Source organism: Mizuhopecten yessoensis, unplaced genomic scaffold, assembly GCF_002113885.1.
Source record: "Mizuhopecten yessoensis strain PY_sf001 unplaced genomic scaffold, ASM211388v2 scaffold917, whole genome shotgun sequence".
Classification (NCBI taxonomy): Eukaryota; Metazoa; Mollusca; class Bivalvia; order Pectinida; family Pectinidae; genus Mizuhopecten; species Mizuhopecten yessoensis.
Window position 1 is genome coordinate 441,544 of NW_018403786.1, and position 12,743 is coordinate 454,286.

The window sequence follows — 12,743 nt, forward strand, 5'->3', positions numbered from 1 at the left end:
GGTACACACCACACATCAAACATATACAAGCAATGGACACAATCGATCGGACGCCTCACATTTGGCATGACGTCACTGAGGTCGCAACTGGGTGCCAATCTATCATCGGTATGGGTTACATCTTCTTGTTATTTTGAAATAATTAAGTACACTAATAACCATATATGGTTAGTGAGGGTGACATTCACAATGACATTAGTGTGAAAAATATTGAGTTTAGTGTATACCTATGTACAAAAACCTGTTCTGTTAATATCTAAAAACAAAATTTTCAATTAACAAACAAAATTTGGATATGATGTAATCGTAAGATTGCCAAAATATAAAGATATTGTGACATATAATGAAATCAATTTAGAACACATATTTCTGATTTTCTTTTACGACACACAATGTATTACTTATTTGGTCGTTTGCATTTCCAAAAGAAGTGAAACTGACTTAAATGCATGTTATAATTGAGAATCGTCTGAGTTGGATTTTTTTTAATGTTTTTTCCCCATTTGTTTGTTAAATGCTCAAGTAGGAAATTCTATTTTAAATAAAAATATCTTGATAGAATATGATGGCTTTCATTGTCGTAATAGTTATCATCTTCAGATCCTACAGAGATATGTAATCGCTAAATATAACGTGCATTTGTACTATAACAAACAATATTGACTTACAATACATTTTAGAAAAGCACCATGAGATCGTAACATGAGAAATATAGATGAGCAAGCATCACCATTAAAGATACATAGTGCAAGTTTTAGTTTCTTCTATGATATGAGATTGGACGTTAATTAAGTTCAGGTTATTAGCATCAAGTAGTCTATAGTTAAGTTAGTGGATACAACAAGAGATGGGTAGGAGGTAAAGAAGACATTCCTTTATATGCAATGTCGGTAGAGTCCATTGTTTCAATATTCTCTGGAGCAACGGAATACAAATTGTAGAAAGATATAGAAGGAAAAGTCTTTCACAACGACCTACCTTAGGGTATCCCTTCTTTGACTTTGAATAGTTGAAACCCGCTATCCGCACTTCCTGTATAGATGTAATCACATCGAATGATACATAAACCATTCTCACAAACACGACAGCCTTATTGTATAAATAAGTTTTCGTACGAAGTGCCCAGGAGGTTAATTCTATTTGACAGATGTATTTAGGCTATAAGGATATTCGTTCAAACATCAATTTTTACAGTAATTGCGGCGATCAGGGCCAAGACTTTCGAAGTCGGAGTAAAATTTTCATCACATTTTTGAAATGTATCAAAAGTGTATCTGTTCTGTTGATCGTAATTTGAATTCTTTTAAGTAGTAATTAGCTATTGATAACGGTCTCCTTGAAATATGCTTTCAACTTTCATAAATCGTTTCGTTACAGGAAAATAACAAGTGTAATAAAATAACTCGTTCAAACGTTATATTTTGTATTTATCATTGCAGACGTCGGACCGAGTTTTGTTTTTGTTTTTGTTCAAATACGTTTTTCATTAGATTTGCTTGTAATTTGATCCCGAACGACTTGGCATGTACTGCAATTTTCAGTAGATTTGTGTTTATTTCCGTGAACTGATCATTGATAAATCGACAGTAAAATGTTCATAGAAAAATACGACTTGGACAGTAGAAGGAAATGCATTTTTAATTGCCGCTTAACTAACCAGGTTTTGTTTTACAATTTGTCTTTATATTGTCAGAAGCCTTCTTCTACATAAGGAACATAAATGAATTTCATACTCTTCCGAAATTTTATTTGATAATTGATGTATATGTGCGTTTTAATTATGTTATCAAACCTGATCATTTTTGTGTCCATTGCGCATGTCCACGACACTTGAAGATCTGCTGTCATAGAAATCGTCCCCTCTTCTTCTTCGCCGTCGCCGTTGGTTACAACAACAACATGGCGATCCTCGGGTGTTCAAAGGGTGTACGGCATTCGCACCGGAACCTAGGGGCCCCGACACACACCTGAAAATTCGAAATAGTTTAAACGGTACTTTAATCTAATAAACATAAAACCTGCTGCGGTTCTTACATTTTATATGATATCATAAAACTTACTTTGCTCATTCAAATTAAGACAGATATCAGTGAAACAACACTGTACTTTATAGTAAGAATATTTCTACTGGTATAGCATCGCTTTATTTTCGTTTCAACGATAAAAATGGGATTTGAGAATTAATTTCTGGTGAATGCAATGATAAATGAAATTTTTACTTATACTATCAAATCCTTTGAATTTCTAAAGATAAAAATCTGTGTCAAAAAAATCAGAGGGATAGTTAAAGATTAAGATAAGTTTTAGAAACATAAAACGGTAATAATACATTGATATACTAGTGTTATTCTTTTTAATGACTTTGATACATACCCACACATGTACATACAACAGCAGACGATACAGGTCAATATCAATAGGGCAACAGCACACCCCAAGGCGGCCAGTACTCCGAGCAACCAATCCGGCACTGACAACAAAAACCAACATCGTACACGGCTGTTAGACTCAGTCACACACAAGATATATAACGCAAGTGTCCTATATTGATAATTGAATTAAATTGATTAGTCACACTCAAGGTTTTAGTTTGCTCAACATGAAAATTACAATCAGAACAAAAACTATAAAATTATTTCCTACGTCATTCAACAATAATGAGTATGACGTCAGAAGGCACTGATATATCACTTATAGGTTAAACAAGTCTCATTAAAACTATATCTTCACATCGCTCCCGTTTGCTGATATGTCACGCGACATATCAGTAAACGGGAGCGATGTGAAGATATAATTTTATTTAGATTGAGGTTAAAACAGCTAAACTAGGATTTGTCCTATATTCAGTTATGCAGCGTCAAAACACCCAGACAAACTTATGCCACATTTGTGATATCACTGCTTATGACGTCAAAACAAACAACATTACATCACAAATTGAAGGTGGAGGCAATGTGTTTGGAGTTTGCTTATATTTTTACAAAGGAATTCTACAGCGAATCTCTAATTTCGTACCCATTACAATAGTTTTAGGTCATGTTCATGTATTTAAAACGCGATTCCTTGACATATATAACAGCTGATATATAGTCATAATTAGAAGCAGAACGGTTTGATATTTCTTGCCTCTTTAGTAACCTATGTTATATTTAATAAGCTTTCAGCTCATACAAAAATGTCACTATCCATCACAAAATAAGTGCATCCTTTGTTAAAATATGATGGCACCTAACTGAACTATACAAGTTAGATCAATATATAACGTCATAATCCTTAGTATCAAGCGTTGCAACTAGCATTGTTAACCGACATTAAATATACAATACACGTACTACATTAACGACTAGCAAGTGTTAACAAATGAGCGTTGTATTAATTGATATGACTTAGAAATCTATGTTACATGTATGTCCTTTATCAACGTCTGCTGCAACGCTGCTGATTTCTTCGATGACCACTACAATTGACTATTACATTAAAACATTCTTTAATATAATGCATTTCAATTTGACCAAATTTCTCATTCGGTCCATGACGTCATATGATGAAGCGAGGACGTCTCGTCCTAGTGTTATTTATTAGTTATACTATGTTAGCATTGTGGACCATTTACCCGCAAAGCCTTGTGACGTCGAAGAGGTACCATCTGTAATTGTAATCACATCATCAACCCTAAAAACATACAACATGACGGCAAGGAACCTTTGTAATACTGCAAAAGTGGAATTTTTTCGCGGCGTGGAAATGTTTGCGTTTTATTTTTTGCGTCAAGTAAATATTCGCGATGAGATCCACAGGCATACATCAGATTTAAATTTATTTAAATTATTGATATAAAGAATATAAAGATTTTAGAACCACTGCAAATGAAATGAAAATTGCCATACCGCGATCACTTTAAAGTGACACAACGCGGACTTTTCCGCTTTTAAAGTAACGTGTGAGATCATATGTGTGGTACACTATGTAATTTGTGTGTTAAAATGAGCAGTTTCATAGTGCTAAATGTAATATAATATGTAGTAACATGTTTGGTCAAATGTGTGTGTGTGTGTTAATTTGTTTGATAACAGGTTCGGTAAATAGACACATGTGTGGTTATCTGTTTGGTTTCACTTTTATTAAAGTTGTCATTGCTTATCACAAATACCTTCAGGGTGTCTATTTCAAACGATTCTAAAAACGCCGGTGTTGTAACGACAGTTTCCCTTGCTTAATTTTCTTGTCTATCATCTGAAAATTACACACGGTCACTAAAATGGCACATAGTTGTAAAGCGTCATTTTCCACTGTTTCAACAATTTCCTGTTTAAAGTTAAATGTCCAGGCTCTTTGGTGTGGAGTAAAGCTGATTTATGACCCGACTGTTGTCGTTTAAGCTGTAGGTATTTGTAAGCATACATTTCGATGTCTGTTGTTCAGTCAATTTCCATCACACCTGTTGACATCAACATTTCTATGGTGTCTTTATCTAGTTTCAAAAGCCACGATTTCACCTTTCCTATTGCTTTAAAATGTGTTTATTTTAGACGAATTATGCATAGTAAAAATGTTTCAGAATGGTATTTGCATATTTTGCGATCTATGAAGAAGATAACGAAAATTGGATGTCAGCTCAATATCGCCGGAGGCAGATTGAATGGGGAAAGTGCAATAAACCATGGTTGAGAAGTCGAGTTAATGTTACAAATAAAGTATATTCGGAACTACCTATGTTGTACAGTGTTGAGATAAAATAAAATACCAAAATTAAGTGACAAAATGTTTCAGTTATAGAGTGTCCTGTGTTTTTACAACAAAATATTTTTGAGATGTGAACTTGAATACTTTCAGTCCACTTACCTTACATGTAATTTGTATGAGTCAGATAAGGTAAATTGTTTGACGTGTGTGGGTTAGGAGATGTTGAACTCCATTGCATGCCTTATTGCACATGATAATTGTTTCACTATGTATATTGTACTGAATCCATGTTACAAGTAGGTTCCAAATTAGGTCTTTGAGCAAGGCACGTCTTTGTTAAACCTTGAGGATACAATGCTTGAAATGTTTTGACGTGGTAGAATATAATACATTGTAATGTGAATGGTACGCGCCAGAATATATTCGGATACGTTAATTACTTTCAACATTTCTCATTCCACTATCAACCACACTATTAAATAGAGGTTGTAAATAAGAAAGAAAGAATACCCCCTATCTTTAAAGTATTTGACGTTCCATTGAAAAATTGAGCCAATATATATGAATAGATAATAACCGCTTTGAAAGGAATTATTATCTTTATAATGGGCAATTTTGTTCTGTAAGTGTATGCATACAACTCATATGAAGCCCAAGTATAGGTTAGGCATACCAATGTAAGTGTGACGTTTGTAATATGGTCTTTCTAGAAAATGAGCAAGGAGGTGCAATTATCGTATTTTTGTGATTTTGTATATAAAATAAAAAAACGAAAGATAGGTTATAACGTACAAGGACATTAAAGCTTCATCTTCATGTAAAGTTCCGGTGCTACATAATCGAGGTAGAACATGACACAGTTTGTTTCGTAGATCACTAATTTTTCCGTAACGAAGTCGGTGTTCCAGCCGTAGATTTTGTTTTCTAACGTTAGTCGAAGTTTGAAAAGTTACAGGACGACGGTAGCGAGCCGTTACTCTATTTTCACACATGAAAAATATGTTTCTTTGATACATTTTTCGCGGATGTATCATTCGCACCCTCCCCCCCACCCNCACGAAAAATACAGCATTTTTATCAGTAATTTTCGAATAAGAGGCAGAGAAACCATACATTAGAATTATTGAAAATTACGGATAATTGGTATTGGAAGAGACTTACTGTCAGAGTTATATACATTGACGTTGGTATCGATGTCGTCAGCCTGTGTGAGATAGGTGCATGTTGGGCTATTTCCGGTCCAGGTGCTGCCGGAACAAACAATCTGGTTGCTACCCGCCAAAGAGTACCCACTAATACATGTGAAGGTGGCAACAGTATCGTTGTATGCGACTGTGGCTGCCGCCACACTAGGTGGCGCTCCGCACGCCATGACCGGAGTGCTTGTCGTCAGAGTAGTGGTAGCCGAAACAGGTGTTGTTGAAACTAAAATAGAAAGAGAAATAACTTATTAAGCAATAAAACAACGCATAGTCATCTTTTAGCTTAATTTCTACGTAACACGATTGTAATGTGAGCATGAATATATTTCAAGAGAGTTTCAGTCCGTAGGAAATATATATTCATTCGCGCAATGACTGAATGCAATCAGAGACGCCAGATGATCACAATAAACAACTACCGTACTTGTTCTATTTATTCATAAACACTACTCATAAGTACACAAAATCAACGTTGAATTTGCTTCCAGAGAACATGAATAGAACCACAACAGCTGACAATAAGGACGCCAAGACGGAATTAAGATGCGTCGTTAGTATAGCGTAAAATTGCGATTAAATGTTCGGAATCCATTCTGTTTCTATTTGTCAGTTTGATCAATGGATAAAAACCGATGAGTTCCAGCCAAGGAGAAGCCTTGGCTACTTCGGTAATTAGCCTACACCCTCTTGTTCTGCCACAGATGGAATGAGATATGGAACCGTATATAGCATGTGATTCGAAAACTAGCTCTTACTGGATTCACCAGTTGTGGTGCAGATATGTCTGCAATGTTGTTCTTTGATTTTCATGACATTTGTATTAACAGGATTTCATGTATGTTAGCATACACAGTAAGTTCTCATTAGTTCTAATATTTTATTAAATGAAGTGTACATTAAATTGAGTATTTTTGTGTCTCTCGGCTTTTTTTGGAAATAACAAATAAAAAATCCCCTTTTTGTTCAATTTTAACTTCATTATACGATTATGTTATCTATACGTGCATATACGTGCATTGCATTCTTCATGTTCCGGAGGTATCCAGGCAAGTACGTTATTTATGATCCCTGTGGTGGATTACGTAGACACTTATTTATTTATAGAGGCAAATAAAGATTTATTTTATCAGGGAAACATATTAGTTTATTGGAATGTTAGACCTTATTGACACCGTATTGGTACACCCGTATACACTTTATAACAACTTAAACGCTATTATACACAACTCCCGACATTGCTTAGGGATATAAAAATAAAAAATATATATAACACAGATACTTTGTTTGTAACAAGTGGTATAGAAATAAAAGGATTTATAAAATAGATAACACCGTTTTTTTAAAAAGAGATAAAGAAATATAAAGATATGCAACACACAAACTTTTTTCTGCGACAAGGGATATATATCAATAAAAGGACCAATAAAGGTTTTGTCCCTGATAAGGACTATAAAGTATCTAGATATACAAATATTGACTCCTCGCATATTAAATGGAGCGTTATTTATTGAGCCAAAAATGAAACACACGGGGGTAAATCGTGGCGTATCTTGCTTAATATCCCAAAATCCATATTTAATTTGCACAGGTACATTTTGTAATGTAAAAAGCATTTTCAGAAGTATTCCATGGATCAAAGGCGAAGGAGACAACTCGTAGAACAAGCGGGCTTCCTTCACAAGAGGAATGCAACTTACGCGGAAAGGTTCAAATCATATACCACCAGTTTCCTTATGTTATATTCGTCGGTTTTCGAAACATAATTATACGGGAACAGACCATTGCTTTGATTTTTGCAAAGTCATAAAGAAATGCATAGCATGGCACCAGACATTGTTGACCAGGTATGTTAATTAGGGGCGGGGNCTTACAGTGGTCGACAAAGCGCGACAACGGAACGGGTAGCACATTACCGGTTACGTTCTTTTTGACAGGCGTAAAGACCCACTCTTTTTGTACCCACCCACTCCTCAAAAAGCCCTAAACCTATTGCGCCAAAGTGGATTGAGGGCCAACCAGCCGTTACACCAATAAGAAAACGTGCGCCGAAGTCTATTTGGCTGACAACAACATTAAGTTATTAAACCTGCTACCTAAAATCCTATTTATCTTGTATTAAGTAATATCAAGAATCTATCAAACGAATGTATAATAAAACATAAACAACATATTTTCTGATAAATTACGATGATTTCTGTTCTAATATATAAATGATTCATTTTGATGTGGCAAAAAATAATTAAATAAATAAAATGAATATATTTATATGTAAGAATTTTTTAAGATGAAAATATACCATAAAAAAACTTACATTATTGTCTATATCATCATCTTTGTAAAATATAAAGGCTGGTATTTACGCGAATGCGGCTACATGAAGCACTTTAACTGCAATGAAAATATCTTTTTACATATTTACAATGCAACCCCCTTTTTAACAATGAACATTGCAATCAGTAAAGAAACGTATTATCTTTCAGTATCTTATGTGACACGATCAAAGACTTAAGTCATTTAACAAACATAAAACACTTTTTAAGTAAACTATAAAATTCCGCATTTCACATCATTACCGACAGTGTGGGAACAAAGGATAGGCACCGTCCTGGAAATGCATGCCACATAACATACGAATGTGTGAGTGATATTATTTGTAGGATCCAATATTCACGGCATATAGTTGCAATATTTTCAACTATTCTTGTTGGATAAGGTTTTGTAGGTAAACGTCCGCGCGAAATGTACAACATCACAGGGGGTCTTTAACTCGTCATTATGTGGAAATGTTTTACTACAATTCACAGCGAGCTTTTTCCTTCTTTTTTTGCCCCGTTTATAATGAAAAGCGTCAAAAACGTTCAAAATAGCGAGGTATACACGTTATTTTAACAGCAGCAAAGTAATACACGACCTATGAACATGTCTTCATGCAAACAACGACAATCCAACATCTGTGCTTAAGGCGACAGTTCATTTCTGAACTTAACTTTCGTTTTAAAAATGAAACAATCATTATATTAATTAATGACACAATATTTACGCTAAATTGCTCTTTTATATGACCAAACTGAAAATGATTATTAACATTTATAATACTTTAAAATACGGACATACCGATCAACGTTTCTGACGTCATTATGTAGCAATATGTATACTGCCTGAGCCGTTATTACTCTAACTTAACGTTGTTTAAAAAATGATATGATGCTTCTTATCCTCACATATTAAATGATTATTAGCAGGTCCTCTAAATAAAACTAGTATACATACCCATTGTTTCAGTAAGCTCAGAATATAGCAATATATAAGTAACAAAACCGTCCAGGTAAATTAAGGTACGTCTCTGACAAGATGCAGATCGTTCTATGTATACACGCTTGCGTAAATAACGTAACATTAATGTATTAGAGTAGCGGGTTGTTTGCTTTCCATCACTAACATGTGAAACATCAGGATTGGCTGCGCTGAGCGTTATTGATTGAGAGATTCTGGATGTACGAAGTCAGACTTGTTTTTTCAGTTTGGCCGTTTGCCAGGTGAAACTTGGTACCATCTCGTCAGAAGTTCAGTGCCGACATATGTATATTTGTATATGATCTACAAATACAGATTTAACGGAAACGTAGATTTCTTAACGAGATAGGACCACCTTTATTTGGAGTCAAGCAAGTTTCTGCGGAATCTGTTACACTCTATTCATCAAAAGATTAAAATATTTTGTTGCGGGAAAACGGTATGTACGCCAGTAGATTATTTTCAAATTCTCCATGAAATTGTATACATGCGTTGCTAGACCGTAATCGGCTAAGGTTATAGCTAGACCGAAATCGGGTCAAATTTTATATATACATTACGTGACCGTGATTCGGTAGGGTTATTTGTCGCTAAACAGTGATTGGGTCAGGTTATAAATTGTTGGACCGTGATCCGGTCAGGTTATACAAAACTGGACCGTGGTTCAGTAGAGTTATATGTTGCTTGACCATAATCGGGTAAGGTTATATATTAGTCGACCGTGCTATACATTGCTGGACCGTGATTAGGTAGAGTAATTTGTTGCGTAACCGTAAACGGGTTATGTGATACATTGACGTGATTTGGTAGGGCTAACCAATTATTGGACCGTGATTCAGTAAGGGTTATTTGTTGGTAGACCATAATCGGGCCAGATTATATATTACTGGACCATGATTCGATAGGGCACTACATTGCTGGATCGTGATTCCGTTAGGTTAAACATTGCTAGACAGATTGATTGATTGATTGATTGAATGATAGGTTTTACGTCCGATTCACTACCGAGAATTTCTAGGGCAGTACATGACTTGTCACTATCGCAAGCAACAGTGAGCTGATTATATTTTGCTGATTGATATAAGGCTGTTTGAACAATTTCTTGTGTAGCTTTAATGTATAATCTCATCAAGTGGTATGTTCCTAGTTAAAACATGCCAATAGTTATCTCCCTTCGCAAAATCATACGCACAGGCAATGTTAAATTCATCGGCAAATGAAACAGGTTACTGCTGGTAGTTGCATTGAGTCCAACTTGAGTAGGAAGTGAAATATATATAGTTGGGCCGTGATAGGGTAATGTTTTACATTGCTGGAACTGTGATAGAGTAATGTTACATGAGATGGTAATGCTATACATTGCTGGACCGTGTTATGGTAATGTTATACATTGTTGGACCGTGATATGGTAAGCTCATACGAAACCATTTTTATCAAGCATCAAAGTGCTTTTCACGCTCGCATTCCTTTAATCTATAAATGCCTATTAAAATTCAGTATTTCGTCAGCGGATAAATGAAAATAAATCCCACAAACATTACAAAAATGGCGTCATGGGATAATGATGATATATATAACATATATGAATGCTATATTGATATGGATTTTAGAAATCTAAAATTGATACCTTTCACCGAAACAGATTTTTAGCAAAATGAATTCACATTTGCTAAAGTGAGATAATGCTATATATTAGAGGAATACACAAACAAGACATCACATTATCGACACAAAAAGATATTCAGTTGTCAGTTACTGACCATCAACAGAACCATGGAGGGTCAGTAAGAAAGATCCAGACGAGTCTAAATAGTTAACATGATTTTTTTTACTTTTCTATCTCGTGTTATACCAAATCACCACTAACTAGAACTTAACCCCGACGTCAATAAGTTTGTTTTTTATTACTGAAAGTGATCTATATCTTTTATCATGAGGTAGCCTATATCTTGAAATACACACTGTACTTGTGGAAACCAAACAATTCAATCTTACTGTTTATTCATGTGCCGTCATTAAAAGTTAAGCCGGTTGAAAGTTACAAAATATAAGGAAGCATTCCAATCTGCTATATTTCTGTCTATGTATAATAGTTATGATTTTGGTAATTTAAACCAGAAAAAACACTTATATGCAATAATTGTTGATCACGGTAAAGGTCCAAACGCGATAAACAAAAATCGAGAAATGAGGTTGATAAGCAACTATGATATTGGCAATATTAACCAGAAAGACACTTATATGCAAATCATCTGCTATGGACTATGTTGTACATGTATGGTAATATCAAATTTATAATCTTAACATGGATAAGCTAGACCATACACGAAATTATTAAAAGATCGAAAACAAATCGGAATACTTGACGGATGTGGCATGAAGTAATTATCCTAGATTGCAAGAGAAATTAGAGGCAAGTACGTAAAAAATCAATTTTAATATCGCTAAAAAAAAAAAATATTACATACGTTCTAATATGGTAAATTCAATAAAAATGGTCAACAACTACTTCAGTAAATATCCAACATAGAACTTTTATGTTTTTTTCTCTAAGTTGAACTGTCGGATTGAAAATAACTTTATTGTATTGAAATTCAAATACAGTTTTAATTGTTTACGAAATATACATACCTGTTGTGTCGGTGTTAATTTGTTAAAATATCAATCAACCTTCTCACGGTGTAGAATTAAAATGCCTTTTCCTTACACACTTAAAAGTAGAAAGAACGCACACCCGTCTCTCTTCTTCAAGTGTTTAGACACTACAAATTGGTCAGTACACAAATCTCCATAACGGTGACCACACCATGGGTGATTAAACAAAATATTTACTGAAGGTAACCCTGTCAGTGCTCGTATTTCTATGATCAGGGCATCTGTTAGAGAACGGGTTTACGGTCGAATAAACGGGGTCATTGACAAAGCTTTATACGAAAGTAACCTAGCTGTCTGTAGCATTCAACAGCAACAATTAATCACCTGTATAACCATTGTAGATACAGTGGGTATGTGTCGCATGTCACATGATATCTTGTTCGAAATATATATAAAGACTTTTAATCATTTATGCCGTGTGCCTTGTTTATACGAACATAATATGTTTAATGAATCATGAAAATAACCCATAGAATTAATTCAAAGATTATATTGTATATTTATTTTACAAAAATGAGTAGAAATTTTTAAAAAAAGATGGCATATGTTATGAGCAAAGTATAGAACTGTAATCTATACACCGAGTGGCATTCCCTAGTGACGAGACCGCTTTACAATTTACAAACATTCTTCATTACTGATTGAATTTCACAATTTTATATAACACAATTACAATAATTGACTGTGGTCAAGATTGACGTTTCAATTTCGTCAATACAGCCCACACTATGACCGACTACGAGTTTTATTCCCACACTGTGATAAATGTATTTCATTTACGATAAAGAAACCCATTAACTTCCAATCAAATCTTTACAAACACACTGAGTTGGTCAGTTTGTACACCTGACGATCCCTATATCTAATTTGTTAACGTCACCTCCACGCTATAACAAACTGATCAGAAAT

At 34.4% G+C, this 12,743-nt stretch overlaps 1 protein-coding gene across 5 annotated transcripts in view; it reads right to left on the reverse strand.

The window, feature by feature from the left end:
* The window catches only part of LOC110454594, a 33,082-nt gene that overhangs the window by 4,923 nt on the left and 15,416 nt on the right, over positions 1-12,743 (reverse strand). For 2 of the 5 annotated variants that reach the window (XM_021504205.1, XM_021504216.1), the window contains exons 2-5: positions 5,845-6,108; positions 2,374-2,470; positions 1,793-1,967; positions 979-1,032 (exon numbers count right to left, since the gene is read on the reverse strand). In XM_021504205.1, coding sequence (XP_021359880.1) covers positions 979-1,032; positions 1,793-1,967; positions 2,374-2,470; positions 5,845-6,055 — 537 coding nt within the window. In that variant the 5' untranslated portion in view covers positions 6,056-6,108. Of the gene's footprint in view, positions 1-978; positions 1,033-1,792; positions 1,968-2,373; positions 2,471-5,844; positions 6,109-9,155; positions 9,310-11,810; positions 12,012-12,743 lie in introns of those variants that run through there. The other 3 variants (XM_021504223.1, XM_021504190.1, XM_021504196.1) reach the window with 3 other exon arrangements.